We start from the raw sequence: 27,706 nt of genomic DNA, 5'->3' as shown, positions 1-27,706 counted from the left end.
CAATGTGGAGTTTTCACCAAACTAAATTTTGCACCAAAGAAGAGAAATAGCAAGGACACCGGAACACGAGGGACACACGCTGAATGCATATTTGCGCAGGTTGTTCGTGCGGGATAAAATAGCACATTTTTAAGCTTCCTGGAATGGCAACATTCTGCACCGGGTTCAGCAGGATCTCATAATTCTTTAATAAAGTCTTACACAGGCTGCCACTTTTCCTCTAGAGGACTATGATGGTCAAATAATTAAAAAAAAAATAAACAAAATGCCATTTCGCACACACATCCTGGACAAGAACAATGCCATTTCAGCTACTCCCAAACATCTGGTCCGACTGCCCGGTTTCACTAAGGACTGGCCAGGTTCTTAGCAGCATTGAGTGGCACTCGCGTTGAGGTTATGTTTAGTGCGATGACACCGCAGAGGATCAGCCAGGCTAAGTTATCTCTGAACAAGCCATCCATTCTGCTGCTTTCTGATGGAAGAATACTTGGGGGCTGTGTAATTATATTGCTTTAAATGAACCCCAGAGAGCCCCCTGCCAAAGCGCCCACAAAGTCTCACACTTGGGCGAGTGTCAGAAACACAACGCTTGTGTATGCACTCATGTGTGTAGCTGCGTGCACGCATGTGTGTGTGTGGGTGTGTGTATGTTTTGCTGCTTAGGCTGGCGTTAAAAGGGAGGCCGCAGTGGTTCTGATACGCCTCACAAGTGAATTTAATTAAATCATAAATATGAGCTGGAGGCCGCCACCCAATTTAATGTAATGGATGATGTGGGCCAGTCCATCTCTGGCAAAGCAAAGTTCTGGACCCATTCAAATGCCCTTGAAGCTTATTAAAAGTGCCTGGCACAGGGAGATGCTAGCAAAGTTGTTTAATGGATGCCCAGCTTGCATTTGGTATGACAGTTAATGCTGGGCTGTACCATCTCTGATTTGGATGAGGGGTTGCGTCTTCATTGTGGAAGTCTGTCACTACGAGAGGCCCTGTCCATTCTTCATCTGATCCTCATTTTAGCAATGCAATAAAAAGCTAGTAGATGACAGACAGCATGCACATTTGATGCTATGCCCGAATAGGAAAATTCAATTCAAGACATGTTTGACAAAGCTGGATTACCCAGATGCTTTATAAAACACCAAATGTGATCATTTATCTGACAAATTACCTTTAATATCTCCATCCAGATGGATCATATGTTTTTATATATATGTTTTGGGCATAATGGACGAAAGCAATATTTATTTGCTCCTGTCCTTGTTTTTATTGCACAGTTAAGTATTTTCTGTATTCAATATAAATTGAAATGCTGCATCCAGTGCATATTACAAATGAAGGATTATTTTACAGCCTTGTTACTCGCAGTAGTTACAGTGCTATGAGCTGCAGTGCTGAGCCTTTTCAAAACAACACTGAAAGCTTCAACAAATGTTATCCTGCTCGCGTGTCACCACTGATGAATTATTTGCTGAGACAGACAGATGTTGTTGCATGGGTTTCGTCCCATTCGGCAAAGGCATAAGAATCTTTTCCTGGGTCCCCCGGAGTGCTGGAGGCTCCCTAAATAGACCTAGCACAAGGGTGTGCAGAATGGGACCGCACAGGGTGATGGGTAATGGAGTCATTAATAACACAGACCTCCCTTAAGATGCTCAGATGTTCGTTAGCGAGAGCCACAAGGGAGTGAGGAAAAATACGATGCAATTTGATACAATGAAAAAAAAAGGCAGTGTAAGCTTCTGATGATGATCGTGTTTATGCTGTCATAGGTCTTGCCTGATGGGTTAATTGTGTTCTCACACACACACACACACACACATACATTAACATAAAGACGTACACAAGCCCTCTATATAGAGGGACAACAAAGCCATTCCCTCACGTATTCTTCGCACACACACACTGACATAAAAAATAAACACAGGCCTTCTGAATGGGAGGACATTGAAGCCATTTTCTCATACAGTTTTTAATATTTCCATCACATGTGCAACACAAAAAACGAGGTCTGCCAAATACAGAACTCCATATTTGTACAATACATTTTAATAACATTGGAGATAACTGTCCTTTTGCTGCAGGAGATGGTGATTTCCTGTAAACTGTGTACGAACAATTCTCAATCAAAATGTCAAAACATTAAAGTTTCATACAAAAGTGCATCTCAGGTTCAATGAATGCAAAACATTTACAGAACAGAATGGATTAAAGTTTTGTATGACGCCACAGTGGCTTCCAGCTTGAGCAGAGAGCGATGAGACACTGCAAAAAGAAACGAGAGGAGTACTTGGGCACTCTCCAGGAGAGCCAGGGACGGAGTTTTGTAACTACGGTATATCCCCGAGATGGACTGACACTGCGTTCAGTCCTCATGACCCCAAATTCAAATGTTTTTTTTTACTCCCCCATTGTGAAAAAATATGTTGAGATAACAAAACATAAAAAAATATTCCAGTAATCTCCAGGCTTCAACGAGCAGTAAACATTAAGAACAGAAATGTACAGGTTGAATCAGTGGGCTGGAGATTTCCCCATGCTCTGAGAGCCACGTGGGAGCTTCACGCCTCTGTTCACGAGCCAACCAGAGGAACTAGCCTTTTCCAAATCTGTGTCACTGCGTTTGCATATATCAGCATCCTGTCCCCTGTCCTGTTTTCCTGTTCTCTCCGTGTTATTTTTCTTTTTTTCCTTTTTCTTTTTTACCCCTCGTCTGCACTCCAGCACAGGCAGTGCAGATTAGTCGCACCGCCGTTCACAGCTGGTCCTCTGGCAGCCATATTATGACGGACACACAGACAAAATATCAGCCTATGCTGGTGAATCAAGCTTTTCTACCCCATAATGATTGACCATGTCAGGATACAGAGTGACGTACTGCACAGTAGGAGTGGCGCTGATGAAAAGAGTCCTCCTGACAACACTTGCCAGTTCCTACAGTTTCCTATGCTCTCAGTGGCACCCTGTTTCTCCTTTACAACAACTGGTTGAGTCCCATCTGGTCTGACTGACAATGCAATTGATCTTTTTTCCCCTTTCTCTTTTTTGGACAAACATTTTGAACTGTACATTGGCAAATACTGTATAAGATTGCAATATAGCTGTAGTTAAGCAACACATGAAGAAGTCTATGTACAAACAAGTTGGCTTTTTCTTTATTTTTGAAATAATGGTTAGTAAAGAACGGAGAGGTTTTCTTTTATGTTCTTTCCCCCTCTTTCTTTTGTTTTCTTTGCTTTTCTTTTTTCTTGCTGTGGCAAGGTTTCTTGTGGTGTAACTGAATCGAAAGTTCAGTGCAAGACAGTCAGTGGGAAACTGCACTGACGGTAATTGGCGGTCGGACATTATTCTGTGCGTCATGTGATCCTTGTTCTCGGCCACGGCGCTGAGCTTTGCCATGTTAGCTGCTGTGCTGAGTCAACGTGTGGTTCTGCAAGGACACAAAAAGAAAAAAGGGGAAACATTACAATCACGTTCACCAGTTAAAGCGTTAAATTTGCTTCCCTTTCCATAGACAGATTTCGCTCATCTTCCATTTCAAAGCTAGAAATGCTCTCACACCTTGCAATTTATTACAAATGTTGTGATTGACAAACACTGTCTTTGGATTATGTTGACATTTGAACATCATCATCATTAGGTTTTCATCATCAATATCCAATTAACCTGCACAGAATTCAAACCGGAGCAGAGATCGATGGCAGTTGGCTTTGGGATTAAGCACAGTTAAGTCTTGCTCTGACACAAAGACACGAGACCACTGACAGATAACATCCCATTAATCAGAAATCCTGCCTCTCGATCAAAACCCGTATCCATGGCAACAAATCCATAACAAAACACTGACACACTTGATGGAATACCATCCAGTGCCAACATGTATATATGCGCTGCAAACATAAAGTGCAGATAAGAAAGTCGACAAATACTTTAGGTGCAGGTGGGTCCTGCTGATGATTTGATCCTCCACACTTCTGTGAGCATGTACCGGTGCACATTTCTCTCTGACAGGATAACAAGCTGACGATATCACTGTGTTGTGCTGTATCTTCCAAATTTATGCAGGCACACACATAGACCGTTGAGAGTGGTTGTAGTGGGGCAGCTGTGCCAGGTTCTTTAAAGGGAGTGTGGACCAGGGGGTGTGTAACTGGTGTCCCTGGTGGGCTGAATCCAGGTCATCTTTTGAAGTGACTGCTAATCCCTTTAATGCAAACTACATGCCCCACTTGCTGCGCTCTGTTTAAAACACGGCCTTGGACTCTCTAAACTGGCATGGACTAGACACACCTGTCACAGAGTCATCAGCACGCATGCATGCACACACACACCTCGGTGCGCACATACGTTTTGTCCTACACATAGGCACAGAATTAAGCCATCAAAGTACGTGAAATTACATTTGTGCTGCTTAACAAGCTCCAGAAATATAGCAGACAATCGAAAATGATTACTGCAACCTCAGTGAGGAGGTGTACCAAAGCAGTCACCTTCAGTCCTGTTGGTGCACAATACCCCGGGCAGCGCTGGGAGACGACTGCTGGCCCCCCTCGCATTCATTCCTTCCCTCTTTACCCTTTCTGCTGCCTCCATATAAAGCATTTAAACACCTCGACAGCTTTCCTTTCAGCTAGGGCGATTACTTCCCGACAGGTGGGGTAATAAGCTGTTTGACGGGGAGCAGGATTGTGACCCCTGTACGGGTTAGCGTGGCTCGCCTGGGCCCTGCTCTCCCTTTTTTAAAGAGGCGGCTCCGGACAGCTCCTCTGCTTCCCTCTCTCCTCTCTTGCTGAAATAAAGCTCCTTTAAGTGAGTCTGGGAGGAGACCCCCACGGGACGCTCTCTCTCTCTCTTTCTCCCTCTCTCCTCACCTCACCTCCTCCCCCCTCCTCACACTCCACCAACCCCCTACCCCCCCCGGTGAAGACATCCTTGGCGTTGCTGAGGAGGGACAGGAGCACGGCAACCTTATTAATGAATGCGGCCCATTACCCGTCAGCCTGGCTCCTCGGCGACTCCCAGAAGCCCCTGCAGTACGTGACTTCAAATGGCAGGATATTGACACGGGGAGAGCAAAGCGGCTAGAACTGAGTGTGTGTCCATGTGTGTGTGTGTGTGTGTGTGTGTGTGTGTGTGTGTGGAAGAGAGAGAAACAGAGAGAAAATTTGTGCTCAACTGAGTGTGCATGCCTTTGTGTGAGTGTGCCAGTTTGTGTAGGTGTGTGTGTGTGTGCGTCTGTGGACCCCAAAGGAATGTAGCTCCTTGGATATAATGTAGGGCTCGTAACAGCTATTAGAGGGGAAAATAACCCCTCTGGGGAATGGCTCCCCCCTCTGCATGTCCCAGCTCTGTCTGACACACACTGCATTCTACCTTTTCCTTAAACATGCCAGGAGTTTTCTCACTGAGGGCTTTCTCAAGGACGGTGTTAAACGACTTCAGTGGCTGTGGCAGCCATGCAGACTAAAGGGAAATAGAGGAAAAGGGGGAGGAAAAAAAAACGCTAAAAGAAAATGAAACTGATACCTTTATCTCTGTGGATACTGAACTCTGCAGAGTAGCTATAAACTGCTCTGTGTATGAGTACGGGAGGTGGAGGAAGGGAGGGAGAGGAGGAGGGTGGAAATTCACTTTCCAATCTTCATCCTTGTCAAGTTCTTCAAGTGCCTCCGCACAGGCGCCACGTAAGTAAAATACCCACCAACCCACGAATGTTAAAATTAGATATAAAACACACACCTTTCGCAAGAAAATGACCAAAATGTCCACTGCCCCTGCGAAGGAGGATGTCACTAATGGTGTCACACTAGAATCGCTGCAATTTAGGATTAGATGCCCTCCATTAAGCCTTTTAGCTCTCATCCTAACTCCTTCCTTCAATGCCATCCTATTCCCACTGAAACTCTGCCATTCCCCTTATCATCCATTTCCTCCCCTTATATCCAACCCTTAATCTCCTCCTCGAGCCTTTCAACCACCCGCTGGCCACACAGGCCTGCTGCAGGGCCCAGTTACCAGCAGTGTTCAGGTAAACCATTGCAGTCAATTCTCCACTAAATTAAATTTTGCACTGATCAATATTGTGCACCCGCTTCTCCCCTTATGAAGACTGGCTGCACTGGCTAGGAGCGAGCCTCTTCCCCCGCTCCGATTCTCTCACCGGCTGTGTGCCACCGTTAAAAACCGCCGCTTTCATCTGATTACATCACCCCACTGCAACGCCCTCAGGGGTAGTGGAAGAGGAGGGAGAACACCCGGCAGGGGTCTTGTGTACCCATGCAAACAGGTGCAACATGTCTTAGGAATTTAACGTTGCTGCAGAGAGAGAGGGAGAGGGTGAGAAAAAGGAAAAAAAAAAAGGGGAACGATTGGGGAAGAGCAGAGACGGAGAAAGAGCAAGTTGGCTAGGGAGTTGATTTATTAACTAATCATTCTTTATGTCGTTCCCCATTGCTCCAGTCTCCATCGATAGCACCCGGTCTCCAGTGAGGCAACAGAGGTGCATCTCTTACATCAGCTCTGCAGAGGAAGGCCAGCAGACGAGCAGGCACATTCTCCCTTTCATCTGATCTTGCTGTATTAAAGACAATCTTCCGACTGTCCAACATCACAGAGAGGAGATGTAAAGCCTAATCGCAACGCTAACAATGTTTGATTAGCATAATGTTAATACCTGCTGAGCACATGTTAAGTACATTGTGTCTGCTCTTCCACCTGGTGTTATCCCGCATGTAGCATTAAAGCCCGTCTTTATCGAGTGGTTAGAGAGCTGAGTGAGCAATAATGACTCCTTAAGCCATGGCCTTTTCAAGGCTTCTCACACACAAATAAAGCAGTTTGCACTTTACACAAGTATAAAACTGGCCAGTGAATTGACCAGCATCTGTTATGCTATGTAGCCCTCAAGTTCTGTAGTGCTGTTTCTTAAGATTCAAAGAATATATTGATAATTATATATTGCATGCTGCATAAAAATGCCGCCATATTAGTGCATTAACTAACACTTAACAAAAGCATGAATGCATTAGTCTTTATAAAGAAAGAAACTCAAAATGCAATTGCTCTATAATTATATCCCTAAACTGCTGCTTATTATGATAAGTTATATACTTACAGCGCATTATAAAATTGCCTTGAAGGTAAAAGTAAAATTACAGTATAAGTAATGAATGTTCAACAAAGACAACAGTGAGACAGGAAGAACAACAGCTATAAATCAGGTTGTTATATCATCGTGCCACTTTAAACATGTTCACTTCTTGAAGGAAGATATTATTTCCCTGTGAATAAAATATAAAATACCATTAATACTAGAAATTTCCCAATTAAAGCCACATAGGTTTATTCTCTGTCTATACAGTAATTGTGAATTACTTAGTAATAATAAAGAATGTTTTGACAATGGGAAAACTAGGACAAAATGTAAAAAATAATTTGTCTTTTGCAGTAGTTAATACCCTTTATGTCGGTTGACAATCTTGTCCAACAGCAACGCATCAATTAAATATTGTAAATCAAATGTTACTCGCGGTACAGATTTCTCATTAAAGAAGCCGTTTAATTAGAAGATTTCAGCACATCCATTTAACACCTGGAGCTAAAGCGTCTTATTTAGTTTATCTGTGATCAAAAACTGGAAGTCTATTCGAAACTGTAAACATCCCCCTCAAACCTCTGATTAAAAGTCAGAGCCGGGTTTCTCTCTTACCTCGCCGAGCCTGACATACAGTAAACGTGCAACGCTACATCTGGAGCAGGGGGAGTGTGCACAAAACCACTGAGACCTGTGCATACCCGTAGTCATCACTCAGGAATTTAATTAAGGCATAAGAGAATGTCACCAAATGATACTAAAACAAAGAAACCTGTGATCTTTTTCGAGGCTCCATGCTGGAAGGTGATTTTGAACAAGGCAATCACTTGCATATTAAAGCTCATTTATGTTTGTGTAATGACTGAAAGATGAACAGTGGACTTGGATCAGTAATGACCCCGCCACGTCTCGGGTAATTTTGTGAAAATTCCATCGCCGTCTGAAGTGTTTTCTTGTTGTTCAAAAACTACTCAGGGGAAAGACGAGCGCGTTGCATTCTGTCTTGATCTTTAATGGTGTGTTGAACTCGGTCCACTATTGACTCAGTCCTCCCTTTGTGCGTTCCCTACTGCTGACCGGTCCACTGGGGGAGTAATCCTTTCCTGCTCTGACCTTAGGCCAAGCTTACTGCTGGCTAGTTTAGCCAATGAAGAACACAATCAAATAAATAAATAATACGGCAGTTGGCATTCTCCACAGTCATCACTTATCAGGCCGTAGGGAAGGTTGACCCCAAACACTGTTGTGCCACAACCAGCCCGGTCTCCTTGGTAACAGACTGTCTTGTTTGAAGTGAGGTGCCCAGAGTCACGGTCATACAGTAAGAGCACTAGGCGAGGGTGGAGTCGACTACAGCACTGGATTGTAAATGTCTTCCCGGTGTGTCATTTTGTGTCTGGTCATATTCAACAGTTGGAAAAATATATAATAAATCCATAACGTTTGAAGTGCTTTGATTAGATGTCTAACTACCCGAACCAAATACTTCTGAGGTGTAACCGGAGATGACGGACCACCCTTTTTGTGGGCTGGTGCTTTGTAGCTCCAAATGATACTCATTACCCTGTCTAAGTAGACAAGTGAATGGTACTAGAAACACACTATGCAGTGATCCCGCTGTTTGACTGAGGTAGCAAAACAACTGCACAACTGCTGTGTTATTATGGGGCCTCATTAAGTGAGGAGAGAGTGGGAGAAGGGGAGAGGGAGAGAGAAAAAGCAATAGAAAGAGGGCCGGCAAGAGGGAGAAAAAGAGAGAACGAAAAAAAAGAAACACAAGAGAGCGATACAAACTGTATTCTGAGGTGATAGCAACACACAGATGCCTTTCCAGCCAAAATGAAGACTATGACTAAAGAACCCAATTAAGGGCTTTCTTAGGGGAGCCATCTTGGGAGGGGGATGGGTCTTCCTGGGACATGAGCCCTGGGCTACATCCTCTAATTAGACAGAGCGAGGGGGGAGGATCTCTGCCTGTCACTGGGAGGGAGATGGGGTCCATGGGGTTCCACATGTCAGTCCCAGAAACAAAACACAATTACTCTCACATTTAACCACTTCAGTCAGGGACAGACTTTGACTAGGGATACTACAGAGCGCCCCCCTGCCTCTCCAGCGCCGCTAATGTAGATATGCCACTTCACAAATAGGGAGATTTTTTGAGGACTAAATCTTCTCTTGCATTTCCATGCTTCTGTGATAGGCTGATCTCGTGTTTTTCCACTAACGTGAAGCATCGAATCGAAAAAATTACCTTTTAATTGACCAACAATTGGTGCCATTCAATGTGCTCTTCCAAATCTGAAGAGTTAAATTACTTTGATATTATAACGCGTGAGTATGAAATCCGAGAGGGAATAAGCGTTCTAATGCTGTTTATTTTGGCCTCTGCTGCATTTTGTTAACATCAACAGCATAATAGACACTTGAAAATCAAATCACTACAGAGGCTAAATTAAACCTGTAGTGAATTTTCCTGAGAAGCGCTTAAAATGGCATTTATCAAAGTTGCTGGAAAAGTCAACTAAGAAAAGTAAAGGAGACATGTTTGAGGGAGAGATCCGGTGATGGATTCTAGCACAGTACACCAAGCGTCTCCTCTTTGTTTGGATTTAACTTTCCCCAGTGGTGCAACAGAGGAAAAAGAAAAAAAAGAAGAGCTCAAAGGCTTCTGGGAGTTTTTGTCATGTCTCCCTCCAGACAATGTGTTTGCATGCACATATCAGACCCTGGGAGAGACAAAGACAAAGACAAATACATACAGCACGCACACAGATGTATACACACAAACATACTCCCTCACACACACTGAGAAAGAGAAAATCCTCCCAGGATCATTAGGTCTGTCATGCTGTCTAATTCTGATCCACCTACAAAACTAGAACACCACTATTGCGATACATCACTAGTCATCTAAGGGTGTTTATGTCCCCATTTACAGTGCAGAGCAGTGTGTGTACAGTGTTGTACATAATTATAAATAAGCTTAAATATTAATGATGGCGCCTCACAAGCCGGTGTTATTTTTTTTTCTAATTCATTGTTCTTTTATTTTGTAGTGCAACTTTTTTTGAAATGGTGACAGAATTCTGAGCACCTGGGGTGATGAAGAAGAAAACAAGTTGTCATATGAAAGGAAATATATATATATACAACTTTCAAAAGCGTGAGGAGCTGTCACACTTGGCACATCAAAATATTCAGAAAAAATTTGGTGTCTGAGAGCCACTTAGGGACAAACACATGACGCTTTGCTTTTTGTATGACACATTTGGGACTCGGGGCAGTTAGGGCATTTTTGGGGGCATATTTTAAAATTCATAAAAAAACAGAGGAAGAAAAACTTCAGGGGAATTAGGTGTCTGTGTTTTAAGCTGGAGAATGGCATTCTTAACATTTCATGAAAAGGAAGGAGGGGGAAGAAACGCCTTAAAAATATTTTTAAGAGTCATGGTTTAAAAAATCTACCTCAGTAATTCTACACATTGTAACGCATAAAGAATGCACACATATTTCCTCCGTTTCTGGCTTTCTCCTGCTCTGTCCTTTCTCTCCAAGTGTCCATCTCTCTTTTATTTCCTGTCCTGGACAGACGTTATGACATGCATAGCTGTTTACACTGACCCGGTGACCATGAAGCCTATAAATATGCTTAATTAAAACACTGGAATTGGTCACAGCTTGGCAATAATGGCTATCACACAGGGAGAGGAGAATCTCATTTGTGTGGGGAAGTAGAACATGATGCAGATGTGCTCTTGTCACTTTCAGCACTCATTAAGGCCAGGGAGCTTTGGATTGTCTTTGAAGGAATCCTTTTAAAAGACACTCCAATTAAGGTACGTGTCCTGCGGGCGTCTGAGGAGAGGGAGAAGTCATACAGCACCCCAGTCCTTCCACTCCTCCGTCGATCACGGCACGACTTAACACATGACTTACAATCTCATGTCACTTCCAAGGAATGATAATGAAATTGGAGGATGGAGGGAATAAAAGACAACCCGGCTTAAAAGGAACAAGGGAATCTCACACAGAAAATGTCATCTTCGCAGTTGTGTAACTTCAATCTCATTGTCTTGTCTTTGGAGAAATTGGGATCATTGGGAGAGAATCCTCTGATTGCAGCCCTCCAGTATATCGCAATACCGGAGCTGAACTTGTGTGTTTCTTCACAAATGAACTGCACTCAAAGAAATGTCAGATTTAAGCTGTGGCTAATGCTGCGCATCCATCAGTTAATGAATCTGGCTAATTAATCCAGCCTAGCAGCATTGTCATTGGCTCAGTTCCTTCAACAATGTGAAGAGCTACTGTATCTGAAGCCAACACTAAGGGAAAAGGAAGTTTATTATCAAGTTTCACATTGCAATGTGGCTTCTACTGGAACCCAGGGACAGTTTTTTCTCATAAGGGGACAGCTGCAATGAGAGGACAGTGCATCTTATTTGGGTGAAAGTATACAGAGAAGCTCTGTCAGCGAGTTGCTCAAGGGTTGGGCAGTAGCTGAGGGTCAGAGAGAGTGCTGCAAAGCCAGCCCGCTTGCCCTCCCTATCAGCACCTCATGAAATATCTAGACTTTGCTCCATATTTTAATGGGGTGAGGGAAAGGGATGCGCAGGGTGGAGGCTGTGTGAGAGTGTGTGATGGTGAAGAGGAGTCCTCTGGAGAGTTTCGAGGGGAATGGTGGTCTACGCATCTCACTGCTTATTTTTTTGTCTGTGAAAGAAAGCGGAAAGGGAGAAATGGAGGGAAAGAGAAGGAGAGCAAGAGAGATTATTCTCCATTGGAATCTGGATTCTGGGGCACACAGGCCCAGGAGTCAGTCAATCTGGCTGGTCTGAGGGGGGCGGCTGGGCGGGGGGTCCTGGGAGGGCTGATTAGACGGATGCTCTCCCATCATCCATCTCGACAGGCTGGCGAAAATTGGCTAGCCCCTCGCAGGGTAGAGTTCACGGGGGGAAGCGGTGGGGGAGGATGTGGAGTGGTGCACTGGATACCTGTCACAGCCTTTGGTCTGTTTCAGGATCTCAGCAGCAAATTAATAAAATATCTTTCCTGCTTCCCTTTACCTGCCGTGGCAGCTCTCCCTCTCGCCGCTCCTTCTCCCAGCTTGCACTGGCCCTTTGACCCCTCCGACTACTGTGAGAGATGAGGAGCCCAGGCAGTCGACGAGTGGGCCAGAGTGTCAGGGAGAAATAGGGAGAAACTCCAAACTCAACACCTGGCAAAGAGAGAGAGCTCTCGCTGCTGGAAGACAGCTCCACTTCAGACAGACTGACAAACGACTGCCCTGTGTCAGTGAGACATTTTGAAGTGTGATGCATGGGAAATGGCAACCGCAAACAAACAACAACTAAAAACAAGACTCCAACCTGCACTGTTTGTCAGGTTTTTAACTATAGACAGAGAAAAAGAAAAGAAAATCTAACATTAATAAGCTCAGGAGCTGCATGCTAAAATAAAAATGGACCTGTGTGAAAAACAAAACTTAAGAAGGCTTTGAGTTGGCCACAGTGCGAAAAAAAAACACCCCTGTCAAGGAATTTTTCCGTATTAATGCAATAAGAAACAGTACACATACTTGTATATCTATCTATCTATATCTATCTATCGATAAAAATATATATTTATGCGCTATGCGTGTGTGTGAGGATGTGCTCACATGGGAGCGCCTTGAGAGCATGGCACAGGTTGAACATAATGATCGTCTTATCCCCAAAGCTCATTCCTGCTCTCCTTTCATAACCCCCTGTTTCACAACAGAGTGCCATAGGTCTTTCATGTTCTGCTCTTGTCTCTTCACACGGAGAGTAAAACAATATAATCATGCATGAAACATCACCTCCGGGAGGTGGAGATCACTTCATTCCAAAAAATGTCAAACAAAAAAAAAAGTGAGAAAACATCCCCAGGTTATTTGAGATTGTTTACAGGTACCTGCAACAACCCTTGCTATATAGAGAACACTTGTACCAATGAGAGATGAAAATGTGATAAATAGGAGGTCTTGAAATGAATGAAAGGCCTCCGCATTTGCAGTTTGGTAGAGTGTGCGGCTTGTTAAATAACCTTCTCTGCAAGTGGAGTTGCATGTTGGTGGATCAGGACTTGTTTTATTCATGTTCGCAGTGCTCAAATGACCAGCAGATAATGATCACATTCACCTTCCTCCTGGCAGACACACGCCTCTGTGTTTACAACCTGAATCTCAATATGAAAATCATTGCCGATCAATGGGCAGCCAAGCCCTGGATGCTTCCTCTGGCTACCAGCTAATACATAGGCCCTCTAATCCAAGTCTCAGATAGATGTAAATAGAGGATGTGGTCGGGAGCTATTGGTTTCTCTCAGCACTTTAAGGTGAATTAAGAATAATTTCAGTGATTAGATTGAACGTGGTGGTTGTAGACTACTCATATTTTAATGATTTAGTTTCAAAAGATAATAGAAAAAGACCTGGATATGAGAAGTGTGCCATGTGTACGATAGAGAATCCCCCAAACAAAACAGAGCTGCTTGAAAACACCACCACAGTGAAATAATATAATAAGGTCTGTTTCATTTTTTCAGGTTCTCCAAGGACCGGCGAAAAAGATTGCTAGAAAATGGATTATCTCTCTAACATTGCGAGTTCATAAGTCCAACTACTAACTTTGTTGAAGGGCAGATACGGTCTCCCAAAGGACAGAGCTCATATTTAGCCACGAGGCCTCCTCTGTGATTAGGAGGGGAGATGCAGGCATATTGACTCAACTGTGTTTTTGCCTCTGTACTGTATGTAATTACCTCTTCAAAAACGAACATTCCACTAATCCTCTAATTCCAGATATTTTAGTGCTCTGCTGGTCTAATAAGCAAATCAAATCATATCTGCACATCACAAATGAGTTTTGGAAACGGACTGAAATAATTCCTTCTGAGTCTCTCACCCCAGCCGGGATGGAGGGGATAGCCAGAGAGTGTTGAGCTGTGTTTAGTGTTTGTTAAGCTGTCATGTGTGATTAGCAGTCGCGGTTTCTGCCAGTGGCCCTTCGGTTCCCCACAGCCCAAGGCTCACCTGTAACTCTGTCTGGAAGAAGAACTTCTGTGGGCACTGCGAGCAGTCGTAGATCTTATCCTCCTGTCCGTGTGCAGAGAAGATGTGCTGCTGGAGCTTGTTGGCCTGGACAAACACTGCGCAAAATACAGAGAAAAGAGGGCAGAGAAGACATGTAAAAGTGTGAGTACACATTTTAAATGCAGATTTAATCTTCAAATGACACTGCTGCAAAGAGTTAAATTAAAGCAGGGTGTTGCAGTCTGCAGGGCAACATCATAATTGCATCTGCCTGAATAAAAATTCAACACAGACTATGTCAAATGGCAAGGAAAATGATTTAATTACAAGTAAATTAACTCACCATCAATGCACAAATAGCATTGTTATGAGATATAGATTTGAATAAAAAAATGAGAACAATTTACTTAGCACTAACAGTAAAACTGGAATGGTCATACTCATGGCACTAGCAAATGCAGGATGTTTTGGGAATAATGATGCTCTTTATTTAGCGCTACTGTGGGGACAACAAGCCAGAAAATAAACAACCACAAAAATTGGCATGGCTTCAAGTGCAAAACATGGCCTCCATTAGTCTACATCGCTAATTATATTGACAATATAAATATTCATGGTGTTGCACTACTTATTCATGCAGACTCAAACTACATTCACCATCATATAAACACACAACTCGCTGGCACTTAAAACATATACTATACATTTGTGCTTTAATTAAGCCATAGTCCACGCTGGAAAGCTAAGGGGGTTGCAATTGTGTGCCTCATGAGTACATGTGTCTATGTGTGTGTGTGTGTTTGTGTGTGTGTGTGTGTGTGTGTGTTGGTGTGTGCCTGTGCATTCTCCAAGGAGCACTTCAAACATGCCGTTTGTTATCCCAGACCCTTGTGCTTTAAGGATGGCTGTCTAATCTCAAAGGTCTGGATGCTCCGGAAAAGTTAGCATGTGGGGGCTTCATTTGAATTTCTTACAGCTCAAAATAACTTCTTCTAATGCATGCACCGAGGGCCACAAGGAGAGTGAGGAAGAAAGCACAGCCACAAAAGGTGAGGTGTCTGCTGGAGATGGCTTTGGGGTCGCTGCAGCCCCTGTGGCGGAGCTCTGCAACTTTAACGTGTCCCAATTTGAGCTCACCTGGGACAGCGGTTATTAATTATTGAGTTGTGTAGACTTGAGACACATTCGGCTTCACTGAATGTCACACTCCTGACCTGGGAAATAAAAGTTTAGATCCAAAGCAGACACACTGTGGCGATGCTTCCCGACTGCTAATGCCTGGGTGACAGCTGTCTCTGGAACACGGCAGCATGTTAACCAGAAATGAACAAACCTCCTCTAATGAACAAACAACAACTCCGTGGTCCATTTCTGAAACTAACGGCCACGGCAATATGAAGATAAACGTAACGGCAGATACGTGGCTGGTTTTACAGTCGGTTACAAAACATTTCGGCTCAAGGTTAGGGCCTCGGCGATCATGCATATCTGTGCCTCTGTTATGCTCCAAAAACGATGACAATTTTCTTTGTGGGGAATACACACTCGGAAAGGAAAAAAATGTGCTGATAAACAATAGCCTTTTTCTTTAGCTGTGTTTTGTCTGCATATACTGTACAGAAGCAGGTCACAGCAGCTGCAGGAAGCCTTCATTATGTCTTTGGCTAGAGGAGGAAAAAGTCAATACAGCAAAAATAAAAATGGATTTGAGACTTGGGGGGCCTTCAAATACCGCACAATAGGGCCAAACACAGCTGAGATGTCAAGTTAGCTGTTTCGTGCTGTTTACATGCGTTTCTGATCCAGTTCCAGTAAAAGATGCATTTAATCAGCTGTGCATTTATCAGTTCATAGCTTGGCACTCATTTATACACAACTGGAGAGTACAGGGGCCTCAAATGCTTTAACGGCACTGAGACCAACAAATACTGAATGGGCAAAAGATTTAAACACATTTAGGATGAACACAATAACTTTTAGGCCGATTAATTACAGGCCAGTTTTGACATTTTTAAAGGCTTGGGTTGAATTTATGTTTCCTAAAGACGATTGCAAAATTTGCTAATATATATTGTGGCAAGCATTTAATTAATAGCAGAGTTCAAATTTAAACTCTTTCATTGTCTCCGCCGTTGTTTTTCAAATTAGCATGCAACGTGTAATAAAGCGGATAAGCTGAAACGGCCAACGGAGGGACATTGTGTTGGCATTTGGCAGCACGAGTCCCATATAAAATATGCCATTGCATTGCCCATTTAGAGGAAGGAGGAACAGAGGCATGTCTTCCTAGAGGGTTAAAATGAGGACAGAGAAACGAGGAAGAAATAATCCAAAACCACATCCAAACAGGATCAGTGGCTGGCCATTGTGTCTCCCTGCTGAGAATGAGAGAGCGCGCGCAAGAGAGAGAGAGAGAGAGCGAAAGAGAGCGAGAGAGAATGAGAGAGAACTTTGTGGAGTTTGTTGGCTGTGGAGCCAGAGCAGAGCGGAGCTGAACAGAGCGCTGAGCCGGGTTGGGCGTCAGGGGTGTCAGGGCTGAGGGGGCTGAGGGGCCAAGGTCTCCTCGCTGTGGGGGATATTAAGCCCTCTGATTAGATCTCAGGGGCCGCCCATGGCAGACGTCTCCTTTACTACAGGCCCCAGCTCATCTTTATTTTGGCAGGGTGGTGCTCTCTGCAGGCTGCACTGCACCAATACTAAGCTGTTTGTGCAGGGAGGAAAAATAAGTTTATCCTTTTTTCCCTTTCTCCTTTTCATTTATTTATTCGTCTAGCCTACATGTGTTCGCTTCTGCTTAATCCAAGAGTTCACAATGCAGAGGCTGATCCAACACAAACAAGTCGGCTGCCTACGTTGCTTCAAGGCTATAAGCTGATACCTACTAATTTTGAGTTAAAACTAAGCCTACATTGCTGTTTATTTGTATGTAGAACGTCACAAAATTCTAATATTATGCAGCAGCAGAACGCGTGAGGCAACTAAACAAAAAAACTAATTAAACTACTGTAGTTGTCAGACTCGTGTGGATTTGAAAGCAATGCATCCTGTAGTTTTTCAAGTTTTGTACTTCATGCTGTGACATAAGTAAAAGAAAAGTGTATACACACACACACGCACTCACACACGCACTCACACACACACACACATAGGACTTTCATCAGGCACACTTTCTTCTGTTTTGTTTGTCTTAAGCACATATTCCCAATCACAATTTCCAGACCAGCCCTCAGCTCCTAAGGGTGCAGGCAGACACTTCTAGCTGCAGGCTCCCCCACTTCTGAAACCTGTCAAATCTGTCCTGGGAGAGTCAGCCTCTCTCTCATCATCCAGGGGCTTATGGACCTCTCTCCATTTACCCTCCTTCCCCTACACAGTTCTCTTTTCCTCCTCCACTTCCCTCCTTTCATCTCACATACAAACTTGCCAGTTGCAACCTTCTCAGCTTCCTCTAAGTTTTGTCTCCTTTTCTCCTCTATTTTGTCTCTCCTCATCTACTGCCTACAACTTACTTTTCCACATACTTTCCTCTGGTCTGTTTTGTGGCATGGTTTGTCCTCTCGCCGTTCCCTTCGGTGCGGATTGAGGGTAATCAGGTATGTCAAAGAATGACAGCCATTCCTCTACCTCCCACGGTGTTTTGGGTCACAGGGGGGTAGATCAAACTGAAACGTGGGCATCGAGGGGAATGATCTCTCTAACAAAGAGTAACCTTGTTAATCAAGCGAACTCACTAACCCAGCCACTATCACTGCCACCACCTAGTCTGATCAAAGTTTTTCTTTTATGTTCAGACTCATTACATCTATAATAGGGGTCCTTTTAATCTGTAAATAAAGTTTTTGAGATAGTGCGTGCAAGGATTCTGGCGAAACAAAACAGTGTTTTGAGAACCTCATAGTGAATTTGGGAAGATTTTGTCCTTTTTGGTGGCTTTCATTAGTTTTTACATTCACAAAATATGACTATGTTAGAGAATATAAGACTGAACTACCCAACAGGATAAAAAGTTGTTCAAGATTACGTCAAGCTTGCAGAAGCTGCACCATAAAAATGCAACTTGTACAACAATCCTGTAATAATTCTGCATAATTAGTAATTTTATTTGTGCATTTTTGGCTCGAACACATTGTGCTTACAATACTTATGCACTTATCTACTTATATGCAAACCCTCCTCTCCTAGGAGTTCTGTTGATATACTACTAATTTGTTTTGGCACTTAGTTTTTGGGGGGAAATAGAAGTTTGCATTCTGGCTCCCGCAAGTGTTTATGTCTCGGCAACACAAGGACTCGGGTTACTTTAAGGAAATATAGTGGTTTCTGGTAAATGTAAGTTACAAAAAAACATCCTGTATCACGCTGCGAGTGACTTTTTAAATATTTTACCAAGATGACCATTGTTTTAAAGACTAAGAAGTAATGTGAGTGAACATTACAGTTAAAAATTAATTATTACTTAGATCGGATATTAGATAAAAAGAAGAAAATATTAGACTGACTCGTCAGATATGTAAAATAAATTCATAAAAAGCATAATTTTCAAACTGTTCTTGCTGCCTCAATTTAGCAAGCTATAATAAAAATTTGAATGATGGACTTAAGTATGTACTTTTTATTTATGTTGCTGTTTTCATCAAGAAAGAGTTCTGCATCCCTCTTCCACCACCTTATATGTGTTAAAAGTAACAAAAAAATCTAATCCGTCAAATGGAACACATAATAAAACTTCCACCTGCTTGCACATTCATCTAACAATTTACTGTAAGTTAGGCTAGGTTGTTAAACAAGTGGCTTTCCTCTACTTTATGCCAGCCTCAGCTTGAAGAAATATATTCAAGGACAGCTGTCAGCCAATCTCTCAATTGCTCCTTTTTCCTCCAAGTGCTCTGACTTCAGTCTGCCTGTCCCCTGCATCCCCAACAGAGGGAGGCCTTTCAGTTCATCCTATACTCTCCACAGCCCGCCTTCGCCGCTACCATAGGCCTTCGCCCATCTGTCTGTCTGCTCTGCGACCGCTGTCCTGAGGGTGTACTCTGTCTCCCCCCCATCCTCCCCCCCGACCTCCCCTCCCAGCATCCCTCTCTCTCATGCGCCGTGATCGATATGGACGCAGAGGGAGAGGGGGGACCTGTCTGTCAAAGCCGGCGGTGGAAAATGAAGGCTCAGATGAAGGAGGCATGCTCTGTATATTAAATGCCCAGACCCCTGTGAGGGGTGGAGGGGTGTGGGGGGGAAATATCAATAGGCTTCTCCTAAAAGAGAGATAAGGCCAAAACAGCACCGAGAGAAGTTGGGGAGGAGCGGTGGGAGGGGAGCGGAGCGAACGAAGGAAAGCGAATAAGGTCGCTAAAAAGTGAGGTGGATGAAGAGGTAAAAGATGGAAAAAAAATGTGAGCTAATGATGTTAACAGAAGTAACAAGTAAAGGAGAGGCGAATGAGGTTTTTTTTGTTCGATGGGGGGGTTGTTTCAGGAAGCACAAGAGGGGGAAATGAGCTGAGGACCCAAAAAGTGTAAGGAAGAGTAAAGAGCTGAGAAGGGAGAAAGAGTGAAGAGCTGAAGTTAACGACTTTGCAGATTTCATTATAGAGATAGTTAACCCTGTTGACACTGAAGGAGGGCGCTATCCTCTCAGGAGGAGTCCGGTCCTTCCACCTCCACGCACAGAGACAGATGAGATCATTACAGCTATCAGCACCACTGCCATCCACAATTAGCACATCTCCTTTTCTTTCCCCGCTCCTCCATCCCCCCATCTCCCCTCAGCTCGCACTGCCTTCCCCCCTGCTCTCCTCGTTTCTCCCCCCCCCTCACCTTGTGACACTTGTTTGGCCTTGATTTGGAGGCAATTTGACTAAATAAAAAGCCACATGCAGCAAACTGCTCTCAGCTTTAGCTGGCCCGCTTGCTTGACCTTTCCCAACTCATTTAGAACCCATTTCGTGCTGAAAAAAAGAAGATGCGTGGTGCAGCTTTGTAGAAAATGGAAATGTCTCTGAAAAGTTAACATGTGCACAAAAACTAAATCTGCTTCTATAATCTGTTGTATCAGTTCATTGGATACACACACACACGGTTGCATGCAGACAAATATGTGCACAATACACACCTGTAAAGCAGACCGGACACTTGAAGGTTCCACCCATGCCCTCAAAGCTGTGCTCAATCAGGTGGCATTGAAGCTTCGCTGGTGAGTCGAATGACTGACTACAGAGCTTGCATTCATGGTTCAATCCTTCCTCTGTAGAGAAAAAAAAAAAACAAAAACAGGCAAATAAAAAACCATAAGAGGGGAAATAAGCAGAGCATGAACGGCCGAGGAGCCTCAAAGGTCTCACTCTGCCTTGTTCCCTTTTTTACCCCCCTTCCCTTTTTTGCAAGAAATTTAAATTCAACAAATTTGTGGCAAAGACTCCTGTCTGTGATTTTCATGACTCAGACAGGAAATAATACAACGTGTGATCTGCTCCCATCAGGCATAAATTGGATGACCAGCCGGGGTCCTTGCACTTCGAACAGGGTGAGCACCATCTTTTTGATTAACTTACATGAAAAATAATTTATTTTTAGTGTCTGCAAATTAAAACAGATTTGATGGAAAGTCGGAATGGTGGAGGAAAGAGTCATTTTCAAAGTAAATCAAGAGGAGTCAAATAGTGCCGTTTCAAACAGTGCAGATAGTGCAGAAGGACAAAAGACAAATGGTTTCTCAAATATTACTTTCGCCACCAAACTCCGCTCTCATTGCTTCTTTAGTCGACGTACGCTGACTATCAAGGCTCCCAGAACAACTGTCCTTTACAACATGCTCACATGCAACAAGACAGATTATGTAGTTTATCTGCTTGGCATTAGAAATCCCCACATGTCTATCTGAACATTAGACTACCTTGGCCACCACCGCTGATCGCTTAAATAAATGTTGTGTATGTAGACCTGCACAGCACAACAATCTGCTGACTCAGACTTCAGGAGAAATGCCCATCTCCAGTGCGTCAATAAAAGGCCTATACACTTGGCCACGGGGCCAGACTAGTGCTCTATCAAACTGCTGCCAAGCCTGACATTAGGCCCGCTGAAGCTAGAGGGGTGGGTGGACACCTCGGGGACTCATCTACGGTTTATCCCCAGGTCTCTACAGCACAGTGCCCACCACATTAGCCCTGGGTACATGTATACACAATCCACTTAACCAGCTGTGCACAACTCGAGAGCGGGAGGATCCAAGCTTAGGGTTAATTGTAGGTGCTCTAGGCAAATCTGACAAACAAGTCAACTGAAAACCAGAGCTGTGCAAGAATATAGTAACCTTGAATCGACAAGATGCTCTCTGATTGGTAGTTACTGCCTTTTTTCCATTTTACAGCTACTTTGCGCCATTAAAGGTTCACCCGACCTTTATGTTTTGGTTAAAGTTAGTACATAGATTGATCACTTTGTAGTTCTTAGCAGTTTCAGATTTTTTTTTTGCTTGTTCAACATCAAATTTCTGTTTTCCTCTTTGGAAGTCTTAGTTAAGCTCATCTGACACACCAGAAGTTGTGTAACAAACCTAAAATACTGTAAATGTTTAGAAATTCTGACTATAAACTCAAAACTGAAACAGTTAAAAAAAAAAGTAGTGCGTAATCTATGCTTCTGCATGTATGAATTGATACCGAGTAGCAGTGACAACTGGAATCCAATGACCCCTCAAATTTGTCGAAAAGAACTAAACGGAAACATCTCCTGCAGCGCCAAAAGAAACAGTGAAAGCATATACATATTGAACTTTTTACCATAACACATTTCTGCCATTTTTTCCCTTAATCTTTTCGCAAGAAGACAAACAAATGGCACGAAATATCACATAAGACGACATCTGCAGCATCAAAACAAACCCTAAGCTGAGCATTAGCACGAGCTCACAGACAGCGTTCCTGCACGACTGTCTTGCTAAAGGTAAGAGCCGATCAAAGCAGCTCGTAGTACTTTGAAAGGGGAAAGAGTTGATGTTGTGTTCCGCAATCCTGCATTTGACAGATGAGATACTCTAGCCTACATGTGCAACTGAGTGTAGCAGCAGGCATCAGCGAAAGAGAAGCGTGGGGAGGAAGGGGGGGACGGCACGAGAGCATCCACGCAGCCGTGCAAGAGGATCACTGTCCTCTTTGATCACCATTCACTTTGCTTATCTGTGTGAGGGTGTACACTAAGGTCAAGCTCGCTGCAGCATTACAGATCTGTTCCTCTGCCATATGTGCAGCCCTCATTTGACCCCTAGTGCACAACGCTGTCCCTTCAGAGACCTGACCTGCTTCATTATGCAGATAACTCTGCACCTGCCTGACTGACCTTGCATGTGTGCATGTGTGTTTATGTCTGTGAGCAGGTGCATCAGGGGGGACAGGACTAAGAATATAAATCCAGAATGCTTCAAATTTCAAGAATAATGCTGTTTGTTTTTTAATTCTATGTCATACTGTCAACAAAACAACCAACAATACCAGACTAAATAATACATCAGACTTGTGCTGCACAGACAAAGTTGTTTGAAAAATCAAATTACTGTCTCTTCATGTGATTTGTTGACATTAGGAGCAACACTGATTTAAAATGTATATAATCCTACATGACAACCCTTACGATATTAGCTAAGATATAAAGACAAAGACAGAAAAAAGAGAATCAGGGAGCAAAAAAAGGTTGAACTGCGAGTCTATCACGAGTAAATTATGCCGTGTTAGCCCCTGTAATGCAGCCTGTTTAGGGCTGGGTTTGTATTCAGCAGTGTAACAGGGGTTGAATCAGGCTGGCAGTCTGTTCTTAGTGAGAGCCAAGGGAGGAAGTCAGCTTGCTCGCCCCTATAGCTGCCTCATTGGGCTGAGGTCACTTCCTGTTGCTCCCCAACCCTTCTCTTGGGCTGCCCAATCAGCGCGGCCCTGCGTGAGCCCCCACCCCTCTCTATGCACCGAGCAGACTCTGGATATAGTTACAGGGCCACAGGGGACTGTCAGCTCTCTCTCTATCCTCATCTCTCGCTCTCTCCCTCCTCCCACTCTCTGTTTCTGAGTCTCCCGAGTGTTCTCCACTGCCACCACCCTGTCCCTCTGCACTCCTAAGAAAATCCTTTAGATGAGAACTGCTCCTGTGTCTGCTCCCTCTAAGCATCCCTGACACCAGCAAAGTAAGCCCATCTGCATATCCACAGGGCCTCGCGTTCCTGTGGCTCATGGTTTATGTATTTCACAGCTCCTTAAAACACAAACGCCTAATATCTCTCCCATGTGGAGGACAGGAGCGGGAGAGGGAGAGAGGAAAAACTACTCTCAAAAAGAATGGTCTTTATTTCTCCGTGCTGTTTACTTTTTTATCCAGGCTGAAGTTCATGTGCCGTTGAAGGTTGTTTGGGACGCTGGGGCTTGCAGGTCTGGCTTGCATAGTTTAGCGAACTCTTTATGTAACAATGACACAGCTGCAGCATATTGAATTCTGTACATTTAAGGTAGAGGTAACAGGATCTGTGAATTTGATCGACATTTTATTTTGCTTAAGAGTGTAAATGCACAGCCATCAAACTGACAGTGAGTAAAAGACGGAAACTAAAGTAACTAAAGGCAGTCTAACTTTCTGATAATAGTGTGTAATTAAGTATAACGCAGGGCATTGCTTAATTAAAAACTCTCCCTCAGCTTATTCTGTTCCAACACCACCACTTCCCCCACCACCACTGCCCCTTACTCTATTTAAACAATTCTGCTGAGGCGCAGTTTGAATTGGAGGGGAATTCGGGATCACTTTGAGCATTTGGACAAGAAAAATCACTCCTCTCTGGGGCATAGTGAATGGTTCTCTGAAGCTCCCTCTTAGAGGGACCCATGTTGCTTGTGTCACCAAATAGATGATATTAAGGACATCAATCAAGGCACTTCTTTGCTGAAAGTAATGAGTAAACAACTGGGAGAACAAATTGAGAATATTTAGTAGTCGGGAATGGGTTGTTTTGGAGCAGCCACAGACAGAACGACGATAGCAATCAAAGCTAGTCTACTCACACTAACAGGTCAGTGCAACGCTCAGGCAATAAACTGCCAAATCTTGCCATAAAATCAGAAATACCTGCTTGGAACAATCTTGTTTATGAGGAATTTCACCTTTAGCAAGAGTTTGCTCTCTATTCTACCATCTGTCTCACACTATTCTGCCTGATGTTGGAGTTATATGTTAATAAACCAAGAAGATTTGGTTTTCAGCGGACTCACTGCAGTATATACAACCCACTGCGGGATTGTGGATGGTAGCAGAGCAGACAGCTTCAGGCCTGTAAACAGTAGGTGGGTTTACTTCTCTCTTCTCTCCGCGGGAACTATCCATTAACAGATAATGGGGGGAAAATCAGAGTGATTAAGGCCCAGGGAATTATGGGTGAATACAAATTGACTCCACCTCCGTGTGGTGTGCTCTCTTGAGGTAGAAGCACTGCTCATAAGGAACATACTCATTTCAGAAGTACTACAAGGCCCATTAAGGCTTGGAGAAGGCAGTGGATAGGGAAAGGTAGGTGGTAGGTGGGAGCGCAAAGGGATGGACTCCCCCTGGACCAAAGCTGATTGGAGAACTGGCGCCTGGGGGGAACATTACTAATATCTATTTCCTGCCTCCACAGTTTGAGAAGGACAGAGCAAATCAAGTGCAAAATGTTGACAGCAAAAGATTCAATCCCGGCATGCTAAAGATTCCTCCTCATTTTATCAAAAAGTGAATGTGTTATACAAACTGTGACAGAAATATGGCTGAGTGCGAGCTAATAAAATCAAAGATGTTGGCAAAACTACCACGGCATGAAAGGAGAAGCTTTACTCCTGTAGGGAAGTGGGCATGTAAAAGACATATTTTGTGTCTGTGAGAGAAAGTGAAAGATAAGCGAGGTACCAAAGCACTCGTGTCAGGGTCCCAACTTTGGAGCATGGCTGATGCTGTTTTCCAGCCTCCAGAGGGAGAAAGAGGAGGAGGCCGAGGGGAGATTGTTGGCTGTGACATGCCAGTAGTAGCGACGCCCTCGCACAGCAAGAGCAAAGGATTCTGGGGGAACATGATTCTGAGAAAATGTCAGCTCTGATGCATGGCAGCTCGTTGGAGGTGCTAATCAGAGCAGGGCTAGGCTCCTGCTAGGATCAGCCACTCTGCGCCTACATTAACCGCTTCACAGCTCCCCTGGCTACCAGGCCAGAGGTAGAAACACCAAACTGACAGGTTTTTGTGTTGAGATAAACATGCGTAACGCTTGGATGGATGTTACAAAAGGTTTAGTCGACTAGAACACCTTTTGGATTGCACAAAACATGAGGGGGGAAAAAACACAAGGACACTTCTCCTTTTCCATAAACACATTAAGCAGACATTTTGAGTTGATTTACTGGCCAAGAGTCACGATGCATGTGTTTAGCAATACTGATTGCTTTTTGCACTGTAAAAAATAAAGAAACTAAAACCAACAAAAAGACATCTTTTCTCATAATTTACTGTTATTATTATTATTATTATATGATTGTGCTCTATATGAAGACCTGAGGCTAGATATGGAAATGATAGGTTTACACAAGATGAATCCATGTGTCACTTCCTACATAAAGCATGAACACCCTTCTGCACTTTTATTTCTCAATTCATAGCTTACAGCAGAATTCCAGTTACACTGTACAAGTCTTATATGAGTCAGCTGTGCTATGGCAACACGGCAACAGCAACATACCATCAAAGAGAAAATTAGAAGGAGGTTCTATTAGTCGACTGTATCTCCCACATTGCTTTAAGATCTCATTCACTGCAAATCATACAATTTACAATAACTAGTGTGTGTGTGTGTATATATATATATATATATATATATGTATGTGTATATATTCAGACAAGTAAATGTGCATAGTATTGTTCAGCCCTGCAGAGTTACACCAGATGTGTCAAGCTATATTACAAGACGGCCAAAAATCTTGGTGTATTTCAGGTTTTGTGCGCAAGTGTCATTTTCAATTTGAAACTTTAACATATCACTGTGCAGTCTGCCAAAGGGAAACTAGCTGTGAATCGGATGAAGCCGGCGTTTCAGTAGGAAACGTTGTTTGAAGAATAGTCTGCCATTTTGTGTTTCCACATCACCTGCTATTCTTGCAGCTAAAACCCACAATGGCTAAAACTCGGTCAAATGAACAGTGCGTAGGTCACAGAGGCAGAGGAGAAGAAAAAAGAAAAGGGAGAAATCCACAACAACAAAGGCAAGAGGCGAATACTTGTTAACGAATGATATGTAGGCGCTGCAGCTGCAGGCAGGTACGGAGGTCCATTGGGGACAAACAGTGCAGGCTGCTGAGATGGATTGCATGGAGTGCCGGACCCCCTGCAGCCACACAAACACCATTCTACACTGAAATGCTCTAATTTACTCTATACATGCCTATTCTAAACTGCTGGGCTTTTTCTTGTTAGAAGGAAATAAAGGTCAAGCGACTATGCCCTGACTTTCCAAGACTCTTGTGCTCAATGAAAGTTGCGGTGCAAAGTGAGGAAAAAAAATAAAATAAAAATTACAGACAAGCAAAGAAACGGTACAATGGGCAAATAACAACTTTTCTGGAAAGCAAAGAGGAGAAAGAAAGCGAGGTGTGAATATAGACCAGACTCTTTCCGGTCTCAAAAGAGTGAGTGGTCTGAATGTAAAAAGTTAATTACGGGCACATGCCCGGCTTCTTTCGCTAGCCTCACTGTGGCATTGTCAGGCTGAGGTATGTGGCTCTGTGGGGTTTGTGGTACGCACAAAGGAGCAGGGAAGGAGAGCGTTGAGGAGAGGCCCCTTGGCTGGACTCGGGGCATGGAACACTGTACAATTAGCCAGCCCCTGCGTTCTGCCGGCTTATAATTATCAGTGCTTGCCTTAATTGACTCCCTTAGCCTGCTGCAGAGGGACCCCCCCCATACCCCTTTCCCCCCTGCTCGATGCAGGCCGCCAAGCGCCACGCCAGGCTCTCCAAAGTCATTTAGAAAAGCGCTCATATTTTCAACACAAAAAAGGGGGAACATTTGGTGAGAGAGAATTCATCATCAGGTGTCTAGAGGTTTTCCTTAATAGAAAAGCTGAGTCCCACTGAGTGCGCTCCGTGTAGCGGCCAGCCACGCATGCTCAGGACCAGCAAGCCGCCATTCGCAGCGGGCCACAAGACATTAACATAATTTTATATAACACAGGCACCCGCACTGGAAATTTAATACATCTCAGCAAATACGAGACAGCCGTTTTGCATAATTTTTTTCTCATTCTCCACCTTGCTTTCGCTCTCCCTTCAAGCTCTATCTGTCCTCGTTGCATGTCTCTCTCCTGTCTCATCTCCGTCCTGTCTCCCTCCCTCTCTTGCTGCCACTCTCCTTTGCCCCCACACCTCCCCCGCTACACAACCACCCCTCTTTCCTCACCCCATGGTGCTGCTCTCACTAGGAGAGGGGAAGTTCATTACCTCAGCTAAATCAGAATTAGTCCCTTCATTTTGACGGGGCGAACTTCATTAGAAAGGCCCTTCCTTAATCCAG

At 43.8% G+C, this 27,706-nt stretch overlaps 1 protein-coding gene across 1 annotated transcript in view; it reads right to left on the bottom strand.

Annotated features, from left to right (window-relative positions):
• Nucleotides 1-1,952: 1,952 nt before the first annotated feature.
• The window catches only part of LOC110956956 (zinc finger protein 521), a 49,525-nt gene continuing 23,771 nt past the window's right edge, over nucleotides 1,953-27,706 (bottom strand). Inside the window, 3 exon segments of the mRNA XM_051953946.1 lie at nucleotides 1,953-3,430; nucleotides 14,151-14,266; nucleotides 20,259-20,390. Coding sequence (XP_051809906.1) covers nucleotides 3,401-3,430; nucleotides 14,151-14,266; nucleotides 20,259-20,390 — 278 coding nt within the window. The 3' untranslated portion in view covers nucleotides 1,953-3,400.

This window comes from Acanthochromis polyacanthus, chromosome 9, assembly GCF_021347895.1.
Source record: "Acanthochromis polyacanthus isolate Apoly-LR-REF ecotype Palm Island chromosome 9, KAUST_Apoly_ChrSc, whole genome shotgun sequence".
NCBI classification, from domain to species: Eukaryota; Metazoa; Chordata; class Actinopteri; family Pomacentridae; genus Acanthochromis; species Acanthochromis polyacanthus.
Note: the sequence above shows the minus strand (reverse complement) of the source record. Positions and strands in the feature narration are given on the sequence as shown.